The 27,328-nt window shown below is 38.3% G+C and overlaps 1 protein-coding gene across 2 annotated transcripts; it reads left to right on the plus strand.

Moving 5' to 3' along the window:
• The first annotated feature begins 495 nt into the window (after window positions 1–495).
• LOC132626733 (prefoldin subunit 3-like) lies at window positions 496–10,803 on the plus strand. Of its 2 annotated transcripts, XM_060341702.1 has the most exons (6): window positions 513–890; window positions 3,199–3,256; window positions 4,436–4,507; window positions 9,721–9,840; window positions 9,939–10,040; window positions 10,357–10,803. In XM_060341702.1, the coding sequence occupies exons 1-6, from the start codon at window positions 757–759 to the stop codon at window positions 10,432–10,434; spliced, it is 564 nt and encodes a 187-aa protein (XP_060197685.1). In that variant the 5' UTR covers window positions 513–756; the 3' UTR covers window positions 10,435–10,803. The 2 variants fall into 2 exon arrangements, with proteins under 2 accessions (XP_060197686.1, XP_060197685.1); XM_060341703.1 differs by lacking the exons at window positions 9,721–9,840; window positions 9,939–10,040; window positions 10,357–10,803 and adding an exon at window positions 5,452–6,158 and having other exon boundaries at window positions 496–890.
• Window positions 10,804–27,328: the final 16,525 nt, after the last annotated feature.

The following is a 27,328-nucleotide window of genomic DNA, read 5'->3' on the forward strand; positions in this document are numbered from 1 at the left end:
AGAATTTTTTGAAATTTGTGATTTTTTTTTTACATTTTAAAACTTGACACATAATTTTAAATTTTGCAAAACAAATAATATTTATTGCAAAAGTAATTACCCAATTCTACTTTATTCCCTATTTTATCAAGAAATTTTCCGTATCATGTGGGTGTTTTATATTGAAGAATAGTTAGTTACTACTATTGTTGATTTACTGGACTGGTGAGTTCTTGTAAAATTATTTATATTAAAAGTTTCTAATAACATCAGTTTCAAAATAAAAGTTTCTAATAACATATAATCGCAATCATTTTTTTTTATAAAAAGAACATGAAAATGATTTATTAACGTAGAGTCTTAGGATATTCCAATACTTTATGAACCATGATTTTAATAGTTTTCATAAATTGGAGAATTTTTATATTTATGATAAAAAAGACAATGTTTGAATTCTTAAATTATATGTCGAAACATAATTCCTACTTAAATCAACCTCCACCCAAGTTCATGTCCAAACACCTACTGAGTAATTTAGGGAAACTTAAATTAGTTAAAAGAATCTTTACAAAATGAATAGAGGCATATAACAGCTCTGGAGCATTCTGACGTAACTCCGAGGCGATGTGCTATATTTTAGAGGGTCCAAAATTGTAAGGCTGAAGAACCATGTGTCTATACGACGTCGGTTCCGTTAGCCCATACTAAACGACGACGGTGTGATCATAAACTCTTTATTCTTGTTCAGTTCTTGAGGGTTCTGCAACGGAAAGTGTAATGGAAATGGCGTCATCGAGTGGGGCAACGGAGAGAAGGGGAATACCAGGAGCATCATTTGTAGAAGATGTTCAGTCTTACCTCAATCAGTCTTCTCTCGATGTCAACTCTGCTCTTTCCTTTCTCCAAGAAAGGTCTCACACTTCATCTCTTTTATAACTAATGCTATTCTTTTCGTATTACTTAAGATCAAATCAAGGTCACTGACTCGTCTAGTGTAGAGTGTTAGGTTCAGTTTATGAGTTTTTTGCTTTTGTTTTATTATCTGCTATGATGTTAAAGTTTCAATCTTTACGGATCTTATGATCTCTTTTATAATTTATGTTATTGTTTTTTATTTACTTGAGAGCAAATCAAGGTCACTGACTCCGTCTAGTGTAGAGTTTTACTTTTAGTTTATGAGCTTTTTGTTGGCTTCTTTGGCGTTATTTACTTAATTAGGAGTTATTATCTTCTATCATGTTTAAGTTTCAATCTTTAGTTATCTTTTGATTGCTTGGGAATGTCATTTACGTAGATTTTTGGCGTGACTATATGACTTTGTTTTTGTTTTGTCTATTTACTTCAGGTTTTGCTTGATTAGATATTAGTTGTCTTCCACGATGTGTGTGCTCCATTCTTTAGGGATTTTATAATTGCTGGGATATTTGTAACTTGTTCTGTCGGAAAGTTAGAGCAAATCAATTTTGGTGGCTTGGTGTAATGGAGAGTTTTGGCTCCACTTTATGAGTTTCTTGGCTTTGTTTTGTGTTAATATTCTTCAGGGTTCCTTGATTAGAAATTAGGTTTTAGCTATGATATGAAAGTTCTATTCTTTTGGGTGCTGGAAAATTTGCTGCTCCTATAATATAAAAACTGAACCTTTCTGATATCTCTTTTTTTTTTTTTTTTTTTTTTTAAAAAGAAATTACTTCAGGGTTTGCATCATCAGAAATGGTTGTTTGTGCTATGATGTGGGAGTTCCAATCTTTAATCCAGGAAGTTTGTTATTACATAAATGTTAAACCCTCGCTGATAGTTACATTTTTGTGTTCTTACGTGTTGAATACTTGGGAACTGATGAGTGTTAGTTTCAGTTCATGACGTCCTCTTTTTATTTTCTGCTTATTTACTTCAGGGTTTGCTTAATTAGTTAAATAGTTGTTTACTATGGTGTGAAGATTTCTTTCTTTATGGGAAATTTGTACAGATCAAACACTTTCTTGTCGTTATTCTTGTGGTAATTACAGTGTCCTTTTCTATTGTTATATTGGAATAGGGTCTGTTGTGCTAGGATGACTAATAAAGATACAATGGTGTGAGCCTATAGAACAGATCCTGTTCAAGTAAGGTCGTTGTGCAGGGATGACTAATGATTAGGTTAGATTGAAGTATTTTGATAAAAACTGATTGGGCCATTAAAAGGGTAAGAGTGAAATTATTATTCAAATGCAAGAAGAAAGCTTAGAAGCATCGGTGTAGGAAAAGGAGAGAAGATCGGCTGTGTAACAATAATTTGTGAATCTTATATCCATCTTCTTCTTTTTTTTTTCCTTTTTTTGGGGATTACTAAATAAAATCAGTGTGATTACAAATATGGAAGTGTGCATCTGGTCATTCCCAACCTATGTTGGTTTGTTATTAAAATTCGATGTCTTTTGTTTCTTTTTACTTATGGAATCTCTGGTCCTTCTACCCTCGCATGATAAAATTGTTTGACAACCTGAATGAAAAGTATACGAACTATGAGCTCTTCAAACAAAATTTAGGTGACGTCAAGTATATTCTTCTTTCATTTGTAACTTCCTTATGCTTAATAGTACAATGTCGTTTATCCGAAGGACCAAGCCAAACTGTTGCATGGGGTTGGTCTAATTGTCTAAATTGTATAAATTCATAAATAGATGCAAGATATTTGATTAAAGATACCTTTGGATTCAGGTGTTAAAGAATATTGCCTTGCTTGCTTGTTCTATTGAATAGGGGTTCTCATGCTATGCTAAAATCAATAGAGCGCTTGCCTTGCTTGATTGTTCTTCTAAGTGTTGTAGCCTTGTAGGAGTCTATTTATTTTTGAAATGATAAAATCACATGGGAATTTTTTTGAACAAAAATTGGAAATCTATTGTTTCTTTTGATTCTTTATGACTTGGCCTGTATATTAGCACTCATATATCATAAATTTGTTAATCCTATCCGTTCTGGGTTTCTGTCTCTGAATATTTGTCACTACTATTAGGTTATAAGCCCCAGAGCCATGCATTTTAGTAGTCCTGCTTAAATACTTATGCAAGTAGTTAGTTTCTTATGTTCTCCTTCAATTGTGCCATGTATAACAACAACAACAACAACATACCCAGTGAAATCCCACAAAGTGGGGTCTGGGAAGGGTAGAATGTACGCAGACCTTTCCATGTATAACATTCTTTAATAATAAATCCTATGTATGTCATCCATTTGCAGACTTCAGCAGTACAGAGTGGTTGAAATGAAACTTCTAGCTCAGCAGAGGGATCTTCAGGTACACATTTGTGTCTTATGTCACATTTAGTTCTACTGACAACTAAGTCTATCCTAACGTGGGCACTGACGTTTGACTGGTTCTTGGATTAATGTAATATCATTGCTCTTGTTATTTGAGAAATTAAGTGAAGAAGTATTCATCTTTCAGAATCGAAGTGTTCATCTTTCAGAATCTTGTTGGTTGATTCTTGTTAGAAGGCGCATGGGAAGTTTTAGAACCATACTTAAGTTTAGCGTATATTGCTGTTAATTTCCAGGAATACTATCAAGACTTAGAGCCTGTTTGGATTGGCTTATTTTAGGTTCTTTTAAGCCAAAAATAGCTTTTAAGCACTTTTGGAGTGTTTGGGTAAAATAAAAAAGTGCTTTTAAGCACTTATTTTAAAGCCAAAACTACAAAAATAAGCCAAAAGCCATAAGCTAGAATTCCTAACTTATAGCTTTTGGCTTATAAGTCAAAAGCCATAAGCCCATCCAAACGGGCTCTTAATGATTCAATTAGCCTTTTCATCAGATTGAAAGAAAATGTTGGTAAATCATATGTTACTTACGAGATCATATCAATTTCCGATAAATGTTCAGACTAATGTTTTATGCAAGAGGAATATAGATTGTCCTTTTGCAATTTGTTGCTTCATGTCAAAGCCATAAATAGTGCTCCGATTTACTAGTTAGACCAACATATGAGGATTACGTAAATTACATCTCTCCACAGATGAATGACTTCTACAACAATTTCTAAAGACTGGAATCTGCCTGACTTTTAAAGATAGCTTATGCATCACAGAACTATAGAATGTTGAATTTCTCCACTTCTGCTAGCTGCCAATTGCCAGTATAGACTGCCTCATGCAACTAAATTTGAAATTTAAAGTAGAAGATACATATTGGTGCCATGCTCAATATAAAAGACCGGTGGAAGTAAGGATAAACTAAGTTAGCCTGCCCCTACAACTTGATATGACTGTTTGTTAAGATTATTGTTCTGATACTGATTAGTCCCCAAGGTTTTCCCTCGCACGTTTGACATGCATGCTTTCACTAATAAAGTCAGACTCAATTGTATGATTGGTCAAAGTCATACTGAAAATGCCTCAGTTTTGCTAGGTAATGCTTTCATTTTGTTCTACTCAGATTTTGTGGAGAGTTTCTCTTATCCTTATTTCGTCTATGGCAGGCAAAGATTCCTGATATACAGAAATGCTTGGCCATAGTTGCTACTTTGCAAGCTAAGAAGGACAGTGGTGAGGTTTGTTCTATTGCTATGCTTTTATTTATTTGTTTTTAATTTCAATAGAAGTCTCGCCACTCTTTTTTGCATGCACATTATCTGGTAGTTGACATCAGATTATTGACTATTATACATGCATGTTTGCGACATTTGAAAATGAATTTTTTATGTTGAGAAATAATAGTTCTTCATCCTTATCAAAAGAAAAATTATCATACAGTGTTGAAACAATTCAGCATATTTAGTAATTTCTTACAGCAAATAGTTTTTTACTAAGGTGTTGGAGATTCAGTTTCAAAAAACTAAGGTGTTGGAGACCCTTTTTCAGTATTAGCTAAATTTGGGGAATTGAAACGACTGTATAAGATATTGATCGGTTTATTTGGTAGACCCAATGGTCCCTTTAGAGTTTAGTCCCGATACTTAAATTTGGCCATTTTCATCTCTAACATGAGTGACCTTACCCATGGATTAGAACTAAGACGGTAATAGTACTGCGGTTGCTGAAAGAAGTTCACGATTTGGAGGAGCAGGATATCATTTTGTTTTATATGCTTTTACATTGGCTTATGGATCCTATCAAGTTGAGATGTTGTCAAATTTGAATATATATGTTTACCTCAATAATGTTTGGTGAAGTGTACAAGGACCGTCAAATTCTACACAGTTCCATATAAGCCACAAATCTTTGGGTTGTGCCCATCAAAACGTGAAATGATATCAATTTGACCATTTCCTTCTGTTAATTTTAAGCTCCACTAAAGTCAAGTGATGTATTGGCCATCTAAATTCGCTCTGCTTCTTAATAATGGTAAAAGTAATTACCAGGAAATCAAAGGAACTGCGGAAGTTCTTTGCAGTGTTCTTAAAAGAGAAAAGTGCTAGGGAAGCACTGTCTGGCAGTTGATTTTCAGGAGGGGTCTCAATATTGGGAAGTTGATGATTTTGCTCAATTGATGCAGTTGGACATTTTCAGTTTGGAAGATAACAAGAGAGACTCTTTAATCTGGGCAGCAAACAATGATGGTATCTTCACAGTTAGTAGTTGTTACAATCTGCTTCAAAACAGCAAGGCTCTATCAATCAGATTGGCCATGGAAAGCAATATGGAAATCAAGAGCACCTATTATAGTAGCCTTTTGGTTGGATTGCAGCAAGGGAAGCTTGTTTAACTCGGGAGATCTTGCAGAAGAGAGGAGTTGTTCTTAGTAATAGGTGTTGCATGTGTGAAGAAGAGGCAGAAACAGTGAATTCATTCATTGCAAAGTGGCAAGACAGTGCTAGGGGCTCTTTCTAAATTTACATGGTGTCAAGTGGGCAGTCTTCCAGTGTGAAGAGTTTGTTGGAATCATGGCAACATCAAAGGATGGGTAAATCTCATAAGTTAGTTTGGAGAAATTTCCTCTATGTGTGTGTTCTAGATGATATGGTTGGAAAGGAACAGGATTTGCTGTGAAGAAAAAAGGCAGCACATGTCCAGGATAAAAATAGATGGTTATTAAATTTTTATTTTTGGTGTAAATGACAAGTAATGGAAAATATGGAGCAATATATCGATTTCCAAGAGGAGATCGGGGGTTCGTAGCTGCCCTGTTATGGCAGGGACTGTTTCTGTTGTAATTCTGTACCATCTTGGTATCTTTTAATAAACTTTACCTTATTTTTTTTTTTTTAAAAAAAAAAGAAAAAAAAAGGAAAGTGCAAAAGAAGCGACAAGGTCGACGAGGCTTGAGTTGAAAGCAAGAATTTAAAGTGTGTTCTTCTTTAAGTGGGTTCAAACCTTGTTGTAGAAAAAAGCCTGGTATTTAAGTGAGGACGGGTAGACGGCGGCCCGTTATCCACTGAGTTTTGAACCGTGCACTATTGGCCCTTGAAAATTTCTCGGTTATCAAAAAGAAAAAACTGTGTGCTGCTTTAAAATGAAACACACAATTTGAAAATAAAAATTATTTCAACCACAGATTGGTCTTTGTTGGGATCACTTTACGTGTCATTGTTTTGAAGCGCATTGCTTCATACATGAAGCGATAACCCCTCGCTACACATCACATCATCTCTTTAAGCGCCAAATTGGCGGGTTTCAATTACCTTTGCCTTTTTTTGGTAACTGCCACACTACTGTATCAACTCATCTGTACTTTATTCTAGTCTCTCTTGCTGTGTTCACTACAACAACAGAACAGTTTCCTTAGTTTGCATTCATTCCACCGTTGTTCGCCGCTGCAACTGTGCTAAGGAAGGTGTTAAATTATGGGTAATGTATTCTCTTTATCCTGTACCTACTACCTTCAGCTATTTCTCTCCTGCTCCTCTCAGAGTCGCTCACTAATTTTATTGCAGTTTACTTCTTTGCGTTGGGCTCCAATACTGCTGGCTATTTGAGAAGCGTAGAAAGCTTTTAAGCTGTTATACCTCATGACCCCTCTTAGAGCTGACTTTAGCAATTTTCGAATGAATCTCTCTAGAATCCCCTTCTACTACTATACCGTTGCTTTGGATGCTAAAGTCTCTAATTTATCTCTCTATTTTGATGGTTTGTAATTGGTTTGTTACCCAATATTATGTTTGATGCGATGCTGGTTTTAGTTGTTTCCGTTTCTCTTTACCCTGTGGAGCAATTCACAAGTCGCAGTCTTTGTTGGAACTTGGGAGGATGTTTATTGAGTATGGCTGTAGCTGCTACAAGGGAAGATAAACGCAGGAAAAAGGGAAGAGAGAAGATGAGGATTTGGGAGGGGAGAATGGAGGTTAAATTGCGCGGACTCTTCACTTTCGATGCCGCACTCGTGTCGACACGACATGGGTGGTGTAGTGTGAGTGTGGGATCCGTACTAGATTTGGTCAATCAATTTTGGGTACTTTGACCAGTATCGATAGAGAAATTCGAGATAGATAAAGTGATTTCTGAAATCAAAACAAAAACTAAGGTGAAATCATAATTTAGGCATTTGATTTTTTATCATTAAAAGATATTTGCGTTAAAAAAGTCAGCAACTAGAAGGTGCTTTAAAGATATTTACAGGTACATCACTGCTGAATGTGCAATAACTCAAGAAATCTATCATGGCCTCTATATCATTTGCAGTAGCCATGTCATACACCACAAAACAGTAAGGAGATGCATTTGTACTTAATAATTACAGATTCAAACTTGCTCTCAAAAATTCCTGCAGTCCTTTCCTTCCTAATAGTCCATAATTTGGGCATATTTTTATTTTATAACTCATTTTTAAATATTTGAATCACTTTAGCCGAATCCCTGCACTCGTATCCAATACCCCCGAATCTGAAAGTTTAGATATGAAGTATCCAACCTTTAGATCTGCACTCGTATTGGACACTCACACCTGAGTCCGAGCAACTTAGGGAGGATTTTTCTCATTATAACCCTGATAAAGACTATTGAGATTTCTGCGAACTAAGTCCAGTATTTAAGTGGAGATGGGTAGAGGGGTGGGTCCATAATCCCATTCAGAGGCTGCGGTTGGTCCCAAATTTTTCGGTCATAAAAATGTCTATCGAGGTGTCCTTTTACTTATAGATCACGTTATTCAAACAATTCTATGTTAACTTTATAATGGATATAAATGGCCACCTTGCTGACACCATCTCTAGGTATTCAGTTTGTGTATTCTGAATGCTTAACTGTGTTGCGTCCAAATGCACACGCAAGTGTACGTGATCGTACAAGTAATATAGTGATTATATAAAATCGGATGTTGAACCTACAGAGACTTATGACCAATACTTTCACGAAAATAAACTATTGCTACTAATTATGCAAGTAATGAATAAAAGGTTTGTTTGTTTTGTAACTTAATGCTGAAAACTAAATAACTAACAATGTAAACTAGAATTGTGCTACGAACGTCTTTGAGAGTTGCTTTTATCAAGATTTTAGAAATATTCCAGGGTCGTGGTTGGTTCACCAACCCTATTGAGTCCTTCAAGTGTCCTACCTTAGCAACTTTGTTCACAATTGTTAATTAACCGGATTATTAATCTTGCAGTATTCTTCCGAACCACTACTCACCGATTCAAGATAATTCGCCTCCTATATTCCTATGGTATTGACTTATCAAGAACACAATAAGAGTACAGTATGTAATTGATTGCGGTATCTAAGTATATTCCTATCCTAGTCACAAATCCTAGCCCAACTATAGGGATAATCAGATCACAATCTCTTTACTCCTTCTCTAAACTAACGTCGTCTTTCCCAAGCACGTATATCAATTAGTAAATAGAACTCCACTGTTGCGCAGACAATCAAGCAATTAAGCACGGAAGTAAAGAAACAATTGCTTACGAACACGCTACTAAGATTAAAATACTTATCAAACGTCAATAATCATGGCTTCACCACAACCCCAGAATTAAGGTGTTTAGTTACACATGATTCGAGAATGGAAGCTAGAATTCATGAATAACATAGGGTTTCAATGTAAAGAAAATAATAGAAGAGAAATAAAACCTAGAAAGAGTTTCACAAGTCTCCAAAAATCGTCTAAGCCGCCTTTCTAATGTGAAAAACGACTATTTATAAGCTAGGCCAAAAATGAGATAAGTTGGCCCAATCCCGATCAAATTTGGAGAACTAACGCCTCTTGTGCGCTGGCTGTGCGAGGCATAGCCAGCGCATGGTCTTCCTTGTGTTTTGCTCACGCGATGCACGACCAGCGCATGGCCTGTCTGAGATTCAGAGATGGGGTTTTTGTGCGCTGGCTGTGCGACGCATAGCCAGCGCATAGGACCCTTCAGTGGTCTGATTTTGCCTTTGCAATCTCCTTCCGCTCATTCGACCAACCCGCACTGCCTCAGAATCAACCAGAATTGCTCGGATTACCCTTCATTGGGCCTTGTTGTACCTATTCATGCAAAAAATACCAAACTGCCAAATATCAAACTGATCGACCAAGAATTCGAGAAATTATTTGTTAAATTGGTCTGTGTACTTCACTTATGAATTGAACAAGAACTGAATAAATTCTGAATGTGTATCCTGAAGTGCCTGGACAGTACAGGTATGCTCAATTTTTAATAGCTTTTTGGTGTATTTAGAAGGTTGAAGTAATATACAACTGTTACACCTGAACAAAAATGGTATCAACACAGATGAAGTCCACACAATATAGATTAGCCCCATTTTTGTTTCCTTAATGTGTAAGTTATTTGAAAAACTCTTGCATTAAATTTATTCCCTTGCATTAAATTTATTCCTCTGGTTGCAGGCACTCATTGCTGATTTTGAAGTGTCAGAAGGGATTTATTCTCGGGCAAGAATTGAAGAGTCTGATTCGGTGTGTCTATGGCTTGGGGCAAATGTCATGCTGGAGTATTCATGTGAAGAGGTATCTGATTGGTTGTTGAAATGAGGCCTTTCTGTAGCCTTGAACACTGACATTTGTAGTACTAATCAAGAGATATTGTTGCATGTTTGATGGAGCAGGCTACGACCCTCCTTAAGAAAAACTTGGAAAATGCAAAAGCCAGCTTAGAAGTTCTTGTCACCGATCTACAATTTTTGAGGGATCAAGTGACAATCACTCAGGTCCATTCTGCTTTATCTCTTATGTTGGACGATAAGGCAGTGTTTTGCTGGCAATCAATTGTCTTTGAATTCTAGTAGTTAGTTTTAATTACTCCTCACTTGTGTTGCATATGCTAGCCAAGAATATTAAATTGCTTTATGTCCTCTAAAAAAGAAATTAATTTTAATTTGTGAATACCCTCCGTGAATGTATCTAATGCAAACTTTTAGTAGTTGCTATTATTGCTTATTTTGTTTATACATCTGCATAATTCCAGCCACCGGGTCTTTGCTATCTTTTACTTTTTACTTATTGTTTAAGTTTGCTGTTTCTCAGGTCACGATTGCTCGAGTATACAACTGGGACGTGCATCAACGTAAGGTTCGACAAGCTGCCAGTCCAAAAGAATCATGAGAAACATCCGTGTTGATGATTAATATTAAAGAGGCATGGTACTCACTTTTGCTGCAAAGAGTACGAGTCAGATCTTTGTTCATCGTTTTAGGTTGCTTCTTGGACTCTCCTCTAGCAGGGATCCTGGATTATTATTTTAGACTATCAATTTTGGGCTTGTAGCAATTTTGTAAGAAAACAAATATTTGTTGGTGAGGTCGTGTATGTACTAGTTGGCTAGGATCATAAGTATAACGATACAATTCTTGCAAAGATTGTCAAATTGTGGTATCACTACGCTATATTGTTCCTTTACGGGGCTTGTCGCTGGTCGCCGCGACCAGCAAGTTTTCCGAAAGCGAACTGAATGGAATTGTTACTTTCCAAAAATCTTGCTTCAAATCAAAGAAAGAAGGTCTATTTTCCCACGTAGTTCGTCACACTTGGCTCTACACATTTACAGAGCTAACTCCTGTCAAGTGCCTGGCAGAGCTAAGGGGGCTTCAATCCTTACTCTTTATCCCCATCTTCGCCCATTCCTCTCTTGTTCCTTTCTAACATTGGGAATAAAATAAAACAATTGAAAGCACTGAGGTTAATTCGCGCTGTACTCCAAACAGAGAAAGGAATAGCTCTAGATTTGCCAGACTTTATGGTCTCAGTTAAACGTTCACATAAGTAATATCTACTTAAGTTGAGTAATTCATTTGCAGATTGTCCATAGTTAAACAGGCTTCATGCATAACAGTCTTACCAAAGTATATGACCTTTACAGGAGCATTTTTCTTTCATAAAGTTTTCAAGGCCATTGATCATTTGGACGAGTTTCTACCAAAAGGTTGTAGCAAGATTTGACTGTAAACACCAAGGGTGTGGTGGAATTGTAAAGGTTCCTCTACCCTAATCTGTGTGAACCATTGAATGGAGTCCCTTTGGTAGGGAGTGCTCTATCTCGCAAATATTGATTAATCTCGGGCCAGTAAGTTCCGGACATCGGATGATTAAACCAAAGGAAAATAAATAGATTTTACTGTCAATAGCCTTTCTTGTACCTCTTCCAGATCTGTAAGTAGAAGGGCAAAGCTGCCTATTTCCCAGTCATTGAAGTTCTCCTCAAGCTTATGTGCCCCGTGCCAGCCAGAAGGGAGGGAATCAATAGTTACAGTTAGAGGTGTCAATATGGGCTGGCCCAGCCCAACCCAACCCAGCCCTAAAGGACCAAAGAATTAAATGGGCTAGGACGGGCTGGCCCTTTTAATTGAAGGGCCTACAAAATGGCAGCCCAACCCAGCCCTAAGCGGGCCGCGGGTTAGGACGGGCCAGCCCTTTAAGTTTTTTCGTCTTCCGAAATAATATTTTCTAAGTGATTTTTGGTACAATTTGAACATGAAACTTATGCAATATGAAATAGAATCTTCTACCACACCATTCTTAAGCAAAATCATATCATAGAAGAAAAAAATTTAAGAGAACAAATATAAATTATTATTTTTGATCACTAATTCAGATCACGTTCAAAAGAAATTAAACATAATATAAATTCTAAGACTAAAAAGTATTACTTTATTTTCTAATTTACTATTTAGTAGTAAGTACATTCTTTTTTAATCATTACTTTTATCTTTTTGTTTAATTTACTTATATTTTTTTTAAAAATTAATTAATTTATTATTCTTTTCTGGCCTCAAGGGCTGGCCTCAGCCCAACCCTTGAGGCCGGCGGGCCAAGAGAGGCTGGGCTTTTGAGCCTCACTTCTATATGGGCCAAAGAAATCCTAGTCCAATCCTACTTAAATGAAGGGTTGGGTTGGGCCGGCCTCGCGGGCCAAGCCCATATTGACAGCTCTAGTTACAGTCAAACTCCCTATGTACTTATGAGGTGCCTTGAGAAAAAGTTGCTGGTGCCACATGCTTGATTCTTGCTATGTATGGTTCTTCTTGGCTACAAATGTTGTCACTGCAACTTTTATTATTAACTGGATTCTGAAACAAATACTCTTATGTATTCTATCGTCAGTTGTTGCTGAATATTCTCTGGCAGGTCTGGTGGTTCAAATTGTCCCAAGTCATCTTCATTGTTAAAAAAGTAGGTGCGTTGATGAATGGCATTAATATGCAAAAGTATTGAGAGTTTCAGACTATGCTCAGGAAGTTTCATCTCTATGTAAATTAATTAATGTTTTATTGTACCAAGGCCTAGTAAAGGGCTTAATCCATATATACTAATATAATCCTTATGCAGTAAGTAAAACAATAATCTATTGCAATTGATTCTAATTTGAAGGCTAACAGACAAATTCTTTGACCTGTCATCGTCTCTTGTGTTTCTGGATTTCTTTTCCCCCCTAATCTAATATTATGATACATAATGGCAGCATGTTGTGTGTTTGGGTTCACACACCAAGTCAAGAATATTTTTGCTTTGACCCGGATTTATTTGAAGTATGACTTTTCTGCATCATCAGAAACCTGTTTGGTGGTATTGGGGGTTGGGTTGGCAATACAGCTGAAGTAACAGTATGTTTGACATTAGAACTTGACAAGTAGATTAATCAAAAGGTGGTACTTGGCATTTGTGCCCACACATGGAGATGGACCATCTACACTTTCTTTTTATCTTGTACTGCTACTTAATACTCTTTTTTGACTTAGTAGTAGCAACTGTCTACTACTTGGGAGAGTGTGGGGAGGATCTTTGTAGGGCTTCAAAACACCGCGTTGACAAATTGAATTGTACTACAACAATCCACAAAACAACTTGTTTGTCATAGTATAATAAACTTTGTGGTTTCCCATGAGAGTGCAGATATATTCTTATGTGGTATTTAGATTTGGCTTTGGTTCAACTTTTGAAATCTTTTGGCACCTAAGGTATGACCTAATGGTCAATCAAATAGGTAAACATCATGGGAAAACAAAATCTAAGTTCCAGTAGAGACAAGAAAATGTTAAGACACTTTTTCTCATCTGTTTGTGTTTGCCGAGTTACAAGTGAGGAGGTAGCAGAATCGTCAAGGTGTGCACAGGCTGACCCAAACACTACCATTATATAAACAAACAAAAAAGACAACAACGATAATGACATACTCAGGAGCCGTTTTGACATGGTTTTAAATCATGTTTGGACATGCAATTTGTATATCTTAAGTTGTATGTTCTCTTATAGACATAAAAACCCCACAAGTTATGAAAACTAATAAAACATTCTCAATTCTTATATAATCTTACTAAGTGAGCAAGTCATAGTTCATAACAAAATTAATACGCTACTAGAAGGCTTTTCTAAAAAATACAACATTAATTGATCAAATTTTAGTTCAATAAAAATGAAAATTTAACATGAACAGTAATGAGGTTGGTAGACATAAATAAAGGTTGGTGGAGGTTAATGAGGTTGGTAAATGGTTGGTGGGAGTAATTATTAAAAATATCTATCAACTTATGGGTCTCTTTTTACAAAATATAAACTTATGGGTCAAATTTTATATTTAAATTTTTTGAAACCACGGTTTGAAACCCCAAATCATGCCTTTTTGGATGATTTGGGGTTTGAAATCATGAGATGAAATGTGTGTCCAAACGCTGGTTTCATCTCATGGTTTCAAACCATGATTTCAAACCGCATGTCCAAACGCCTACTCAGTTTAATCCCACGGGTGGGGTCTGAGGAGGGTAGAGCATATGCAACCCTACCTTGTAGAGGTAGAGAGATCCTCGGGTCAAGTAGCGCACATTAAACAGTTGGAAAGAAAATACAAAAGTAAAGAAAACATAGCAAATAATAGGAAAAGCCTTGCATAAAATTCCCCCCCCCCCCCCCCCCCCCCCCCAACCAAAAAAAAAATAGTAATTACAACAACAATCATCGACGCAGAAGAAACAACAAGTATTAACAGAAATTGAAGGATAAGAAACTACGAGAATACGCTAATACTACTGGCATGAATGGAGAAACAAGTACAGGGCACTACACCACCAAACTACCACCACCATGCCTATCCCGGAGGAAAGCGAGATCACACTCAACTACCTTCTAACCTTAATCCGTGACCTCCATACTCTCCTCTCTAAACTCATGTCCTGACTTAGCTAAAGACGTTCCATGTCCTATCTAATCACCTCTCTCCAATACTTCTTCGGCCTATCGATCTTTACCTCTCCGTAAACCCACCATAGTCAACCTCTTATACCATTATCAAAAAAATGTAGTGTCTCGGAAAAATTCTAAAAAGACATTCACAAAAAGGTTGTCTTTGTAATATTTTTTATGAAAAAAAAAAAAACTACCTCGACTCGTGTCATTTTTGGTTTTTGGAAAACATTTCGGTTTGATTAAACAGAAAATATAGTTTGTCTTTTAAAAAAAGTTTAAAGATGTGTTCAATTACTAGTGAAAAGGACTTACATGCCATGACGCCATGACTGTATGTCCTGCATATCATTTCTATGTAGGTTGCTATTAAAGTTTAAAGGAAGCAAATTAAGGAGAAATTAAATTCAATCTAATCCCTTGGCCGTAGTGGCGGATCAAGGATTTTCACTCAGGGGTTCGAAAAAAATAATGAAAGCTAAATATTAAAAATAATGTTGTCAATGGGAATCAACCTAGGACACTAGAGATAATTTTAAACATCGTGAACCACTTGAGCTAGCGTTTTGAATTTGTCTAGGTGTTCAAAAGTTAATATATGTATATAACCACAGAAAATCTACCCTATATATACACTGTAATTTTTTGCCGAGGATGTTCGGGTGAACACCCTGCCACCCACGTAGATCCGTCCCTGCTTGGCCGTGGACTTAGACTTACCCCAGTATCTATTTTTGTCATCTAAAAAATTAAATTAAGCTCATAACTATCTTCTTCTTTCACTTTACTAGATCGAAAGTTTCTATATATGTATATGTGCGCGTGTATATATGCGTTATATGAGTCTGTTTGCATGTGTATCAATCAATTATGCCTAAGTTAATTTTAGATTAGTTAGGATTCGGGGTATGAATTTTCTGTATCTCCCACAAATCCAGTTTAGGCGTTTCATCACAGTTGGACTATTTTAGAGTTTACTTGTTAATTCATAAGAACTCTCCTCAATTATTGGAGCATTCATCTTTTATTTTACCAAAGAACTAAATGTTATGCTATATTCTAAACCAAGCAAAAGGTAACTAGAACCAGTATTTACAGGACGGCCTTTTTTGCGTGTTCAAAGGATTATGTCCAATAGGAAAAAACACAGAAATTTAGAGTAAAATAACCCAAAGCACTGGCAAATGGAGCTTAGAGTTTATGAATCAATTGAACTAGTATTTTGATGCCAACTATAATACACATGCAAAAATCATTTCTAAACCCGTATTTTTTTTAAAAAATGACTTACAATATAAAAAATTAACTAATTTGAAATTAAGACGTATTTATTGTTATAATCCGTGAGCATATGCAAAATTTCACCTCCCGTATCTTAGCGTCCAAATGCAATCATATCATACCCCCAAAAAGGAGTGAGAAAATATTATAGAGAGACGTGCACGCAAAACGAGGCTGATTTTGTCCTCTCATTGGGCCTCCAGCACACCCCTATATCCTCTAAAGCCTCACTTTTTGGGAGTGTGAAGTGTTTTGTTTGTTTTTAAGCTTTTTCATTTTGTCAGCTTGTAAACCTTGACGCGGTTTACGTCCTAGATCAAATGCTACTCCTTTGTTTCAATTTGTTTGAATCTATTATTTTTTAATCTGTATTAGAATAAATGATTTTTTTTTAATTTAGAAACAAATTCACTTTATTAATAATTTACAGCCATAAAAATTTTCAAGACTTATTTTGAACCACAAGCTTCAAAAGTCTTCCTTCTTTCTTAAATGTCGTATTCAGTCAAATGAGTTCATATAAATTGAAATGGAGGGAGTATTAAAATACCAAAGAGACAAAATTAAAGCTGTTTGACTTTGACTTCTATCATATATGTAGTGCTCCAGTCCATACAATAGTTTCACAAACTTCCAAAATATCCAGTGTCATTATATATGAGATGAGCTCACTTGCCTTGTCACTATTTCTATTTATTCAAAATAAAATTCCATTAAAATGATTCTCTTTTTAAAATTAAAAATGGCCGCAATCATCGCTGAGTGTTCTCAAATTGCTTTTGATTCTTTGAGTTTCTAGAGGAGCTACTTTGTCAACGGATTGACTCTTTCATCTCTAGACTCCCAATTAATATGCACAATCTAATTTTTATTATAAAATAATATTAAAAGTACACGACACAAAAGATATAGTCAAAAAAAATTGGGAGAGAGAGAGATTTTTATTGTCTTTCAATTCTATTAACAAACCTCCTATTTATAGGATGAAATACTTGGTGGCCAAGTATATAGGGAAATAACTTGTTGGCCAACTTCCCTTGGTGGTCACATTCCCCCACGTTCCCTTGGTCTCCAAGATGCTTGATGACATCAATCAAATTAATATTTACAACACTCCCTCTTGGATGTCCATTAATTAGATGAAGTGTCTCGTTAAAGCCTTATTAAGAAAAATCCTGTAGAAAAAAGTCCTAATTGAAGGAAAAAGATTACACATATCTAGTAATAAGCTTTGACAGCTGCCTCATTAAAAATCTTACCAGGAAAACCCAAATGGGACAAAACCTTGATTAAGGGAAAAAGAGTACAACGCGTATTTACTCCCCCTAATTAAACCATCACATAATTCTTGAAGATGATATGCTCTGATCTTGTATGCCAACTTATCATAGCTTGAGGTTGGCAGAGCATTTGTGATCAGATCTTTCAAATGACCATTTGACGAACTAGTTAATGATCTGCATCTTGCTTTCTTTAGATAGAGTTGAATCATCGTCATATAGTATTGTTGCAGTCTCGCCAAGTACATTTTTGACTTGCTTTATAAACTGTTGTTATATTTGTATGATCTGACTGTCAGTAAAATAACATGGTATGACAGTAATCCTTGAAAATAGATAACATATCTGGATCGAACTCTTATGTCGATCATATGAAGACCCTGTATATCCAAAACACTTGATAATATTTGTTCGGATAAACACATTCATATCAGGGCTTTCATTTGTAATATGCAATTGACCTTATTTCAATATCTCTATGTAGGGGAGAAATTATATCATGCTTATAGCAAGACAAATAAATGCATCAATTTCACAAATATATGCTACTTCAGGACTAATCTAATTTTCTCATTTCAACTTCTTTTAGCAGATAATCTACTGCTTTCAGAAACTCTTTAAGAGCTCCAATAATAATCAAGTCATCATCAACTTGCACAACAAATGAAAAATTCGGATTATCATATAGAGACGCGGGTAAACATGGGTCATATTTGTACCCTTCGTTAATGAATATTCATTAAGGCGATTTCAGTACATCAGCCTTGATTCATTTAATCCATTTAAGGATTATAGACAAGTTTCCCAAGAATGTGTATATGCTTCAGGCATTTTGAATCCTTCAGGAATTTTCATATAAATTCATCAAGTAAGCCATATAGGCTGTGACAACATCAATCGGTATAAATAATGTGATATCTTCTAATGTTTGGACTACATGTCCAATCGCTTACCAAGATGCATCATTTCACTTGGTAATTATTTCAACGTCAACATGCTTTAAGAGACGTATAATTCAAATCCAACCTTATACAATATTGTGCGCTATATTGTATCAAAAATATTGTCAACGAGCTATCATTTTGTATCGATTCGCAATTCGACATAACTTACTGAGATCAAATCTCATTATTTTCAGGTACCTGAACCTGTCATAAGGTTTCATGAAAGGTTATGTTGTAGGCTCTTCAAGAGCATATTGCCTCCTTATTATGATAATTTTGATCATTTGCTCCTCTTTTTTTTCAAGGATTATTACAGTTGGAACCGATTTGTCTACCATGCTCTATGCATGTTGTAGACTCTATCCTTCAGGGACATTAGAAGCATTTTGCAGATGAAATATGAAATAGCTGGGTTAGCAAATGCTTCCAGCATTTGAGTTGAATTATCTGAGGATCATACTGATAATAATTCACAACATATTTTGTCACGACCCAACCCGATGAGCCGCGACAAGGGGTCTGACCTCTAGCGACCAAACACCCCTAAAATACTAATATGAAAAATGCTGAACATCAATAGCCCATCAATGGCACAAACTAATCTCATAAACAAGAAACATCCAAACTCTGCACAATATATATATATATATATATATATATATATATATATATATATATATACACACACAACATGCGGAAGAACAGTGCAAGCCAGCTAGGCTGCTATATATACTGTACACAAAAGAATATAAGCCGACAAGGCTACATCGTCTGACTACTACATACAACTGTCTACAGACCTCTACTGGAATGGAAGCTGTAGAAATGACGGGACAGGGCCCCGTCGTACCCATCTATATACATCTCAAAAGAATGGCCTACCAAAATAGACTACAACTCCGGATCTAATGGAGTGCACTGATTGTTGTTGGATAAGGGTCCTACTAAGCTGGACCACCTCCCTGTCTACCTGTACCGGCGGGCTTAAACGCAACCCCCCCCCCCCCCCCCCCGAGCAACGGGAAGTCAGTACGGATAATGTACTGAATATGTAAGACATAAAGAGAACATGCATATATGTATAGAAATCATGAATAAGATCTAAACTCATAAGCTGAAATGACTATCTGCATAAATCTGTATGAACTAGTATCTGTCTGCATCTGACTGAATCTGTATGTTAGGAAATATGGACATGCATATATATATATATATATAGTAGGTACACACCTCATTGTCACATCACGGGCCACACCTTCACCCCCTGTGAAGTGTGCCTTTCTCATGTATATACTCCAACATCATAGGTCACTCATGGACCACTCATAGGCCACACCTTCACCCCCTGTCAAGTGTGCCTTTCACGCATAGAACGTAATATCATAGGTCACACCTTCACCCCCTGTCAAGTGCGCCTTTCACTCATACCTCTGAGAATTGGAAGTAAATGCATAGTATAAGTAAAACTGAACGACAGGATTCTCAAATAATAAAATGATAGTTTGCCTCTCATGGGCCTTACTGAACTCATACTACTAGGACAGGAAATCATAAGATCTGTATATGGGGAAAATACCATAGCCGGGGTGCGGGGACATCAAGACTGTATTTCTCTTAGTACTTATAAGAATAGAGTAATATGGAAACTCTCTTACTCGTTTATCGGTTCGTATCATAGGATCATGCCAAAATGAAAGAAAGGGAAAACCTTAACATACCTTGGCGTATATCAAATCGCCCAACTTCTACTTCTTGAACTTGTAAATCTACAATTAAGATAACATAATCCTTAATTAGGCTACTTGCTTTTCTTACTAATCATCCCCAGGCACGTATAAAGCTTAACGAATCATAGACGACCATCTCCTTTATAAGCTTACAATGATAGCGCCTATATATATCTAAATACACGTAAATCCATCCCTAATCATTTCTTTAAAATAGTATCATGCCACTACCTTACCCTTCATCAATCTATCACTTCCACAAATGCCCTTTCTTTACCTAAAATTACTAAAGCTCTTGATAGCAAACTCAAATACAAGGGTAGGAATCATTTACATACCTTAAGGGGTCAAGAATCCCAAGAGTCACTTTAACTTCAACTCCCTAAGCTTCCCATTCTTGGAGAAACCCTAGAAACAACCTTCTTCTTCACAAGCTCGGGTTTACGGGGTCCAGGTCTTGTCAAATCTTCACTACTATGCCATAAATGTTGGGGGAGCAAAATATTAGGGTTTTCTAATCTGGGAATGAGAGAAATATGAAATAAAGTCATGGACCACGTATTTATACTCGGAGAATTAACTGTTTCAGTGACCCGGTTCGACGAGCGGGTCGACGACCCGTCGACGTGTCGACGATCTGTCGACGTGCTCGTCGACTTGCGCCTGCAGAATGTTGGGTTACAGAACCCTGTCGACACCGTACAACGACGGTCCGTCGACCGGTTCGACGACCTGTCAATCATGACTGGTGTCTGTAGACTTTTCCAATTCGGTTCAGATCACGTCGATTCGATTCGTTCATCTTCTAACCCCGTAAATCACCAAGAATTCCTGCTGTTACCATTGCACACGGGGTAAGACACTTTCTATCTTCCAAACTCGGGCTCGGGTCTCAATTCCCAAGTCATACCCCACTAGGAAATCATAAGTTCTATCACTACGAAAACGAGGGGTGTAACATTTTTTCCCCCTTAGGAACATTCGTCCTCGAATGTTCGAACAATCCTGGATTATAAAATTTTCGGCATAGTTCTCCCTGTACTTACATCAATCCGTCCTGTACACAACAACTCAAAATAATGCCTCACAAGGCCACATACTATAACATATAATGCTAGAGCCTCACACGACCAATCACGATAACTGAAAGGAAATAATACCTGAGAAAAGTGATGCCTTCGACTGCACCCCCTGTACTGCTGGGAACAAATGCGGGTACTTAATCTTCATCGCTTCTTCCGCTTCCCAAGTCACTTCTTCAACATTCTTATTCCTCCACAAGACTTTAACGGAGGCTACCTCCTTGGTTCGCAACCGACGAACCTGCCTGTCCAATATAACCACTGGAACCTCTTCGTATGATAACTGCTCGGTCACCTGGATGTCACTTACTGGTACAACTCTTGAAGGATCTTCGATACACTTACGAAGCATAGATACATGAAATACTAGATGTACCGATTCTAACTCCGAAGGCAATTCCAGCTCATATGCCACTGTACCCACTATACGAATGATCTTATATGGCCCAATATATCGAGGGCTCAACTTACCCTTCTTGCTAAACCTCATCACTCCTTTCATAGGCGAAACTTTCAGGAACACCCAGTCGCCCATCTTGAACTCTAGCTTACGTCGCCGATTATCCGCATAGGATTTCTGTCGGCTCTGAGCTGTTAGAAATCTCTCTCTAATCACCTTCACCTTATCAACCGCTTGCTGAATTAATTCTGGGCCTACTAACTGATTCTCTCCAACATCAAACCAACCTATGGGCGATCTACCTCCGCCCATATAAGGCCTCACAAGGAGCCATTTGAATACTAGAATGGTAACTGTTGTCATATGCAAACTCGATAAGAGGCAAATGATCTTCCCAATTTCCCTGTAAGTCAAGCACACAAGCTCTGAGCATATCCTCAAGGGTCTATATAGTACACTCTGCTTTCCCATCTGTCTGCGGGTGGAATGCAGTGCTAAGGCTCATTTGAGTCCCCAATCCCTGCTGGAAAGACTTCCAGAATCTGGCTGTGAACTGTGCTCCCCTATCTGAAATAATGGCGGAAGGAACACCATGAAGTCGTACAATCTCCTTAAGATAAAGCCTCGCATAATCCTCGGCTACATAAGTAGTTCTGACAGGCAGAAAATGAGCTGACTTTGTGAGCCTATCAACTATGACCCATATCGAATCACACTTCCGCTGAGTACGGGGTAACCCTGTAATAAAGTCCATATTAATTACCTCCCACATCCATGTCGGAATCTCCATAGCCTGCAATAGACCTCCAGGCTTCTGGTGCTTTATTTTGACTTGCTGACAATTTGGACACTGAGCGACAAATTTTGTTATATCTCTTTTCATACCATCCCACCAGTAAAATTCCTTGAGATCATGGTACATCTTTGTTGAGCCTGGATGAATAGAATAGTGGGAGTAATGTGCCTCTCCCATAATCTGCTGATGGAGTCCTGCGACACTAGGGACACACAATCTACCTCGATATCTGAGTACCCCATCACCTGTGATCACGAAGGGTGTCTTTTCTTTCTGAGGTGTTGTATCTCGATAATGAACTAGAACAGGATCCTCATACTGACGCTTCTTTATCTCAACTACCAAGGATGATACCGCTATGTCTTGAACAGTAACTCCTGCATCACCTGAGTCTAGCAATCGAACTCCGAGGCTAGCCAATCGATGAACCTCGTGGACCATTTCTCTTTTCTCTGGCGATACGTGAGACAAGCTACCCATAGATTTACGACTGAGGGCATCAGCTACCACATTAGCCTTCCCGGGATGATATAGAATGTCCACATCATAATCTTTTAACCTCTCCAACTATCGCCTCTGACGAAAGTTCAAATCCTTCTGCGTAAAGATGTATTAGAGGCTTTTATGATCAGTATAGATATCAACATGGACACCGTATAAGTAGTGTCTCCATATCTTCAAGGCATGAATCACTGCTGCTAACTCAAGATCATGGGTTGAATAATTCTTCTCGTGCTTCTTTAACTGTCTGGAAGCGTAAGCGACAACCTTACCATGCTGCATCAATACACAGCCCAGTCCAACACTTGAAACATCGCAATATACCACATAGCCATCTGGAAGAGTCAAAACTGGTGATGAAGTTAGCTTATCCTTCAACGTCTGAAAGCTCTGCTCACAAGCGTCTGTCCATTGGAACTTAACTGATTTCTGAGTCAATTTGGTCAATGGAGCCAAAAGAGAGGAAAATCCTTCTACAAACCTTCTATAGTAACCTGCCAAGCCCAAGAAGCTACGTATCTCCGTTGGTGCCGTGGGCCTTGGCCAATTCTTCACAGCCTCAATCTTCTGGGCATCCACTTTAATGCCTTCTTCTGAAATAACGTGACCCAGAAAAGCCACAGAGTTCAACCAAAACACACACTTAGAAAACTTGGCATACCACTCTTTATCTCGAAGAATCCCAAGCACTGTCCACAGATGTTCTGCATGATCGGCCTCTGACGGCGAATAAACCAGAATATCATCTATGAACACAATCACGAACAAATCTAGAAAGGGCCCAAATACACGATTCATCAAATCCATGAATACGGCTGGGGCATTAGTTAGCCCGAACGACATAACACAGAACTCATAGTGGCCATATCTAGTCCGGAATGTTGTCTTCGGAATGTCTTCTTCCTTCACCCTAACCTGGTGGTATCCTGACCTCAAGTCTATCTTCGAGAAATACTTGGCACCTTGCAACTGATCAAATAAATCATCAATCCTCGAAAGCGGATACTTATTCTTTACAGTCACTTTATTCAATTGCCTATAATCAATACACATTCGCAAGGAGCCATCCTTCTTTCTCACAAATAACACTGGCGCTCCCCATGGTGACGTACTAGGCCTGATAAAGCCCTTCTCGAGTAAATATTTCAACTGTTCCTTCAACTCCGCAGGTGCCGTCCTATAAGGAGGGATAGATATTGGCTGAGTGTCTGGCAATAGGTCAATGGCAAAGTCAATCTCTCTCTCTGGGGGAATGCCTGGAAGCTCATCTGGAAACACTTCTGGGAACTCATTAACCACAGGAACAGACTGGAAAGTCGGCGACTCTACTTGCATATCTTGAACTCGGACTAGATGAAAAATATACCCTTTTCTGATCATCTTCTCTGCCTTAAGGTAGAAAATAAACCTGCCCCTCGACGATGCAGCATTACCCTTCCACTCTAGGACTGGCTCACCGGGAAACTGAAATCGAGCTATCTTTGTTCTGCAATCAACATTAGCATAACAGGAAGACAACTAATCCATTCCCATAATAACGTCGAAATCAATCATATCTAGCTCAATTAAATCTGCTACAGTGTGGCGGTCACAAACTATAACAACACAATCTCGATATATTCGCCTAGCTATGACTGGATCACCAACTAGCGTAGACACCTCAAATGGCTTAATCGACTCGGGTTCTACCCCAAACTTACTAGCAACAAGTGGTGTAACATATGATAAAGTGGAACCTGGATCAATCGGTGCATAAACATCATGGGAGGAAACCGATAATATACCTGTGACAACGTCAGGAGATGACTCACGATCGTGTCTACCAGCTAATGCATATACGTGGTGCTGAGGACCGCTCGAGCTGGACGCTCCACTCCTACCCCTACCTCGTCTTGTCGGTGACTGAAAAGATTGCCCCGGGGCGCACTGCAAAAGAAGAAGAACTAGCTATAGACCCTGTAGGCTGAACAGTGCCCATGCCACCTCCTAACGGACAATTCCTCATCATATGCCATGGTCGGCCATAAGAATAACAGGCATTCGATCCCAATCGGCACTGCCCGAGATGTAACCTACCACACTGGGCACACCGTGGTAAGGGTGGCCTCACCTGTCCTGACTCTGGTCTGTACTGAGATCCTGATGCTCTAGAACTCTGGGCTGCTCCGGAATAAGAAGACTGATCAAATCTCGGGCCTGAAAATCGCGGAGGTGCACTCCCTACCGAATGATATGAATACTGGGAATGCTGCTGCCTCTGTCCTCCCTTGGACTCACTTCCAATATCGAAAGATCTAGCCCTCTTACCATGGCCTCGGTCACGGTCACGCTCTGCCCCCCTCTAACGCTTGCGATCTTCTAGATTCTGTGCATATGCATGTATACTGGAGATATCCATGCCTGGCTGTAATGCAGCAGTCGTGCAAGCATCTATCAAATATGGCCCTAGACCAGCCACAAAGCGGTGAACTCTGTCCTCCATCTCAGCCACCATGGCTGAGGCATATCTAGCCATAGAATCGAAATACACACAGTACTCTTAGACACTCATGCTGCCCTGCTCAATACGTAGAAATTTATCTTCTCGGGCTCGCCTAACCTCAGGAGGCAAATAATGGCGGATAAAAGCATCTGTGAACTCTCGCCACACAGCTGGAGGAGCATTCTCTCCCCTAGATAACTCTCAAGTCTGGTACCACTGTACTGCAATATCACGAAGTCTATACGAAGCTAACTCCACCGACTCAACCTCACTTGCATACATAACCCTCAAAGTCCTCTGCATACCATCAATGAAATCTTAGAGATCCATATTCTGCTTTATCACTGAAAATTCTGGAGGATCTAACTCAAGGAAGGTCTTAACCCTCGAACTACCAGCTCCCTGCCGCTGAGCCTGAGCGGCTACTAGTCTGGTTAATAACTGTACAGCATCCCACACATCCTGGCCTGGTACATCTGGCTGAGGAACTGGGACGGGTGCTGGAGACGGTGTATGCGATGTCTTAGATGGGCTCTCACTCTGGATCTCATCCTGAACCCCAGTGGCTTGCCGAGTACAGCTAGTGGCCTCTCCTATGGCTTTCTTGCCTTTCTGGGCAGCTGTAGCTTTCTTGGGAGGCATCGCTGAAATCATAACAATTTATCAGAAAGTGAACGCCTAACACATGGCTCTATCGCACAATCTAGGAGAGAAAGAATGACATCATCCTAAATGTCTTGTAGCATCCTGTTGATAAGGGTGGTGCACAACACGCCCATAAACAAGACTCTACTAGACACGGTCTGTAGACAACCCTAGGACGGAACTGCTCTGATACCACTTTTGTCACGACCCAACCAGATGAGCCGCGATAAAAAGTCTGACCTTTAGCGACCAAACACCCCTAAAATACTAATCTGAAACATGCTGAACATCAATAGCCTATCAATGGCACAAACTAATCTCATAAAGAGGAAACATCCGAACTCTGCACAATCGGCATATATATATACACAACATGCGGCAGAACAGTGCAAGCCAGCTAGGCTGCTATATATACTGTACACAAAAGAATATAAGCCAACAAGGCTACATTGTCTGACTACTACATACAACTGTCTACAGACCTCTACTGGAATGGAAGCTGTAGAAAGGACGGGACAGGGCCCCGTCGTACCCATCTATATACATCTCAAAAGAATGGCCTACCAAAATAGACTGCAACTCCGGATCGAATGGAGTGCACTGATCGCTGCTGGATAAGGGTCCTACTAAGCTGGACCACCTCCCTGTCTACCTGTACCGGCGGGCTTGAACGCAGCCCCTCCGAGTAACGGGAAGTCAGTACGGATAATGTACTGAATATGTAAGGCATAAAGAGAACATGCATATATGTATAGAAATCATGAATAAGATCTCAACTCATAAGCTGAAATGACTATCTGCATAAATCTGTATGAACTAGTATCTGTCTGCATCTGACTGAATCTGTATGTCAGGAAATATGGACATGCATATATATATATATATATATATATATATATATATAGAGAGAGAGAGAGAGAGAGAGAGTAGGTACACACCTCATTGTCACATCACAGGCCACACCTTCACCCCCTGTCAAGTGTGCCTTTCTCATATATATACTCCAACATCATAGGTCACTCATGGACCACTCATAGGCCACACCTTCACCCCCTGTCAAATGTGCCTTTCACACATAGAACGTACTATCACAGGTCACACCTTCACCCCTTGTCAAGTGCGCCTTTCACTCATACCTCTGAGAATTGGAAGTAAATTCATAGTACAAGTAAAACTGAACGACAGGATTCTCAAACAATAAAATGATAGTTTGCCTCTCATGGGCCTTACTAAACTCATACTACTATGACAGGAAATCATAAGATCTGTATATGGGGAAAATACCATAGCCGAGGTGCGGGGACATCAAGACTGTATTTCTCTTAGTACTTATAAGAATAGAGTAATATGGAAACTCTCTTACTTGTTTATCGGTTCATATCATAGGATCATGTCAAAATGAAAGAAAGGGAAAACCTTAACATACCTTGGCGTATATCAAATCGCCCAACTTCTACTTCTTGAACTTGTAAATCTACAGTTAAGATAACATAAGCCTTAATTAGGCTACTTGCTTTGCTTACTAATCATCCCCAAGCACGTATAAAGCTTAACGAATCATAGACGACCATCTCTTTTATAAGCTTACAATGATAGTTCCTATATATATATATATATATATATATATATATATATATATATATATATATATCCAAATACACGTAAAATCCATCCCTAATCATTTCTTT

The sequence above is a fragment of the Lycium barbarum genome, chromosome 2 (assembly GCF_019175385.1).
Source record: "Lycium barbarum isolate Lr01 chromosome 2, ASM1917538v2, whole genome shotgun sequence".
NCBI classification, from domain to species: Eukaryota; Viridiplantae; Streptophyta; class Magnoliopsida; order Solanales; family Solanaceae; genus Lycium; species Lycium barbarum.